Source organism: Triticum aestivum, chromosome 7B, assembly GCF_018294505.1.
Source record: "Triticum aestivum cultivar Chinese Spring chromosome 7B, IWGSC CS RefSeq v2.1, whole genome shotgun sequence".
Lineage (NCBI taxonomy): Eukaryota > Viridiplantae > Streptophyta > Magnoliopsida > Poales > Poaceae > Triticum > Triticum aestivum.
Window position 1 is genome coordinate 127,576,673 of NC_057813.1, and position 4,779 is coordinate 127,581,451.

Below are 4,779 nucleotides of genomic sequence, written 5' to 3' on the forward strand. Positions count from 1 at the left end.
TAAGCGGCGGACGCTGGTGCGTACGGGGTGGGCACGAGCAGCGTCTTGCGGTGGAAGGTGAGCCCGCCGGCCTCATCCATGCACAGGTCCTCTGCCTTTGACCCTTCCGGCAACGCCCGGTCGAAGCCGCAGAGCAGGTTGCCCAGCGTGATCTGCCGCCGGGCGCACACCAGCTGTAATGTGTATCGTGCAGGCATAGTTTAGCGATGAGGCTATCCGTTTTGATTTCAATTAACTGATCAGACTGTCCATTCAACTGGTCCAATAGCGGAAACAAAAATCAGTGCTTCAAAGTGCTTCTGAAAGTAGCATTTTCAGATTATCAAATTTTTTTGCCATGACTTCCAAAAATGTGATTTTGTAATGACAAGCTTTTAAAACATTTGTCAAAGTTTGCCATAAAAAATCAGATTTTTTTAAATTTTTAATAAATGTTTTTTGACTTTACTGTTCACACGATGAGCTCGGGGTGCAAAAACTTCACATCCCACACTATGTTCAATCTATGAACTATGCTATGTCTAGTTTATCTACACACTATTCCGATTAAGTTGCATGTGGTTGTATGGATTTTTTTTTATGAAGGATGGTCATATAGATTTAAAGATTGAAATATGAGGAGATAACCGCGGACGCGAAAAAATGATGAGCAGACGCTGACCCCCAACATATAGAGGGTGCAAAAAAGGGACAAGTTCGGTTGTAGATGCTCTCACCCCCTCTCCTCGCTCAAGGTGTCCAGAGCTGCACGAACTAGAACATTTCAAACACATGCTCAGCTGGGTGCTCCCGGATTGCCAGTTTACCACTGGATCATGAGCTTCTTTCCAATATTCCAACTCTGGCCGGCAAAACCGAATCAAGCAAGTTAACCCCGTGCCCCCCGCGTCGCCCTCCCCGAGCGAGGCGACCGGGGCGGCTCCCCACCCCTCCCCCTCCCCGCGAGTCCCCGCCCCCCTTCCCCCTCGCCGCTGCCGCCGGCGGGCGCGGCCGGGCGTTGCCGGCGCGGCGCCCCGCAGTTCGGCGGTGGCGGCCCTCCTTCTTCACCCGTCGCTGGACCCCGGCTCGGGTGAGCGGTCCTGGCGGCGGAGCCCTTCGGGCCGGCGGCGTTCCGGCGCGGATCTGGACGGCGGCGATGCGGAGGCGTTGCCCCTTGGCGGCGGTGACGGCCCATGGCCTGCGGCGGCCGGCGGCGCTCGGCTGGCCCAGATCTAGGCCCTACGAGCCCGATCTGGGTCGGGGCGGGCCCGCTGGTGGCCGCAGTGGGCTGTTCTCCGGTGGTTTCCGGCGAGCTCCTCGCGACAGGGACGGCGGCTGCTGTGCCGCGACTGCTGCAGCACGGCGGCGAAGCTTCACGGGCCCACGCAGGGCCTGGCCGGACAGGGGGTCTGGTGTGCCTCTGCTGCTATGCCCGGTCTGCTGCCGCCTAAGCCGGTGGAGGTTGTTCCCTCCCTCGTGGCTGCGGTGCTGCCGGTCCCTGTCGTCGGGTGTCTCGTTTGGATCCGGCCGGCCTCGCTTCGTTGGCCGTGGTGAGACGACGGCGGTGTCCTCGTGACTGTTGGCGCATGTTGGTGGGCGGCGGGTGTGGTGGAGCCGAAGGTTGGTCCTGGGTGGTGGGCGCGAGAGGTCGGGAGAAATCCATGTCGGGTCTTGCCGGCACTAACGCGGTGACGCCTGCGGGCGCCACCATCCTTCTTGAAGGGCGTCGGGTGACCCTCTCCCACCTCTACCCTCCGTGTACCGGGAAAAATCCTAGGACTCGTCCGGGCAGCAGCGTCGTCATCGTCGCATTCCTTCTTGAAGGTGGTGCTTGGTACACGGTAACTCGGTGGCTTTGGAGCGTGGTGGTTATCTTCGGTGGGCGCAACGATCGCGGTGTGCCGTAGCTTTCGTCGATCCGGCGTTGTTGACATCTCTTCTCTTATTTTCTCTTGTTATTTCTTTTGGGCGTGCTTGTGCTGTTTGCCCCAACGTGGATCGGGTTGTTGTATCGGGTGGTTGCTATATCAATATAGCGGGGCGTAAGCCTATTTCGGTAAAACCGAATCAAGATAGAGTTCATTTCGCCAGCCATGGACAGGGAGAGGATAAGTTGTATAATTATAAGTAGGCCAGATAACATAGCTGCCAATTTTATTCCATCAATACATTTTGCCCCAGAGGTCGAGACAGGTACAAATACTCCCTCCATTCCATAATGTAGTGCTTACAGATTTTTATGAAAGTCAAACTTTGCCAACTTTGACCAAGTGTATAGAAAAAATTGTCTACATCTACAATACCAAATATGTACATTCTGAAAATATAATTCACGATGTATTCAAAGATGTACATTTGATATTTTAGATGTACCTACTTTTTTCTATAAACATGGTCAAAATTTGTAATGTTTGATTTTTATAAAAATTTATAGGCGCTACATTGTGAAAACGGAGGGAGTACAAACAAAGAAACAAAGTACTTGCAGCAGGATAAAGCGACAAATTTCTGCTGAAACTGAGCCGTCGCAGGAATATAGATATTCGGCCTACGGACAAACCTGGCCAGCGACAAACTGATTGGCCGGTTTAGAACTTACGATCACGCAGGTGCCGGAGTTGACGCAGAATTAATTAAGCGGCGGACGGCGGCACGTACGGGGTGGGCACAAGCACGAGCGGCGTCTTGCGGTGGAAGGTGAGCCCGCCGGCCTCCTCCATGCACAGGTCCTCCGCCTTGGTCCCCTCCGGCAGCGCCCAGTCGAAGCCGCACAGCAGGTTGGCCAGCGCGAACTCCACGTTCATCAGCGCCATTGCCATGCCCGGGCAGATCCGCCGCCCGGCGCCGAACGGCACCAGCTCGAAGTGCGCGCCGTGGAGGTCCACCTCGCCGTGCCTCGCCCCGGCCTCGAACCTGTCCGGGTTGAACTCGTCGGCGTCCTCGCCCCAGCTCGCCGGGTCCCTACCGAGGGCCCACGCGTTGACGGCGACCCTGGTCGTCGCCGGCACGTCGTAGCCGCCGATCTTGACGTGCCGCATCGTCTCGCGCGGCAGCAGCAGCGTCGCCGGCGGGTAGAGCCTCAGGGTCTCCTTGAGGACCATTTTGAGGTAGTTGAGCTTGGGCAGGTCGTCCGGCTGCACCCGGGCGCGCGGCTCCCCCACCGCCGCCCTGATCTCCTCCTGCGCCTTCTTCATCACCCGCGGGTTCCGAATCAGCTCCGACATCGCCCACAGGATCGTCACCGAGCTCGTGTCGATGCCACCCACGAAAGTGTCCTAACCGAATTTCAATGGTTAGAGTATGAGAGCAGACAATTAAGTGCGGCCGGCCGGCCGGCCGGCGAGCCGATCAGTGTCAATTAGTAGAAATTTTCTATTGGAATCGGGACTCAGGACATACCATGATGATGGCCTTGACGTGGTCCTTGGTGAAACCACGGTGCTCCTGCTTCCAGAGGTCGATGAGGACGTCGACCAGGTCGCCGCCGTTCTCCGGCTTGGGCCTCGCCGGGTCCAGGTGCTGCTCGATGACCGTCTCGAAGAAATCGTCGAGGCTGCTGAAGAGCTGGTCACGGCGGGCGACGAGACCGGTAAGACGGTCGACGAGGCGGCCGGCGGCGTTGGGGAAGAAGTCCTCGGCCGAGAAGGTGGCGAGCATGTCCATGGCCTCGTCGAGCACGTGCTGGAAGTGCTTCTTGCGCGCCAGCATGTCGGCGCCGTAGACGTTCCCCAGCGCCACCGTGCCGATGATGCCGTCGGTGAATGCGAAGATGTGCTCGCCGAGCGCCACCGGCTCGTTGGGGGCGAGGGCGGCCATGAGCTTGTCCACCTGCTCCTGGCGCGCCCCCCACGCGGCCTTGACGCGGCGCATGCTGAGGAGCTCCACGATGAAGATCTTGCGCATCTCGCGCCAGTGCTCGCCGTAGGGGGCGAACGCCATGTTCTTGAACCCGTACGACAGCCGCTTCGGCCCGGGGCACGCCGGCCGGCTGCAGCAGTCGGCGTCGTGCTCCTTGAGCACCTCACGCGCCGCCGACGCCGACGACACCACCAGCATGTGCGTGGCGCCCAGGCGCAGCAGCATCACGGGACCGTGCCGCCGCGCCAGCTCCCGCAGGCTCCGGTGCGGAAGCGAGCCCAGCTGGTGCAGGTTGCCTAGCACCGGCAGCCGCGCCGGTCCCGGCGGCAGCTTGAGCCCTTTCCTGCTCCTCACTATCAGAACCAGGACAGGCAGCAGGAGGCTGAGGCCGAGGAGGAGCTGCTGCCATTGTTGGGGCATCTGGACCTGAGGGAGGAGCTGCCAGCCGATCTGGGGGATCGGCATTTTGTTTTTCTTGGAGGTTTAGCCTTGTCCTTGCATGTGAGGATCGATGTGTTAGCGCTGCTCGTGACAAGGGAAGTTTTAAAGCCAGCGGAGTGCCCCGAGTATGGTTGACTTGACTTCCCTGGTCTATCTCTAAGCTAGGCAGCCTTTCGAAACTAGGGAATCCTTGCTCAATGCTCAATTTCTCAAAGAGTTTCTTCAACTCTATACAATCCACATTCTTAATTAAGTCCTTATTTTGCACAACACACCTTTACCTTCGATGGATATTTATATGTTTTACTTTTCTTTCTTTCACCTATTTTTACAATTCTTTTCTCAATGCATATTACTTGTTCTCTCTCGCCATTGTTATTGTTCCGTATACTTATTAAAAAGCGGAGCTCTACTTTTTGATGGCATTGGGCAAAAATGGCAAAAACCATAATAAGTTATCCATTGCCACCCAATGCATGTGCATGGTGGTCCCCACCTAAA

At 57.1% G+C, this 4,779-nt stretch overlaps 1 protein-coding gene across 1 annotated transcript; it reads right to left on the reverse strand.

Annotated features, from left to right (window-relative positions):
- Nucleotides 1-2,107: 2,107 nt before the first annotated feature.
- Nucleotides 2,108-4,337, reverse strand: LOC123159224 (4-hydroxyphenylacetaldehyde oxime monooxygenase). Its single transcript, XM_044577050.1, has 2 exons — nt 3,379-4,337; nt 2,108-3,254 (listed from the first exon to the last, which is right to left on the reverse strand). The coding sequence occupies exons 1-2, from the start codon at nt 4,300-4,302 to the stop codon at nt 2,613-2,615; spliced, it is 1,566 nt and encodes a 521-aa protein (XP_044432985.1). The 5' UTR covers nt 4,303-4,337; the 3' UTR covers nt 2,108-2,612.
- Between the last annotated feature and the right edge of the window lie 442 nt (nt 4,338-4,779).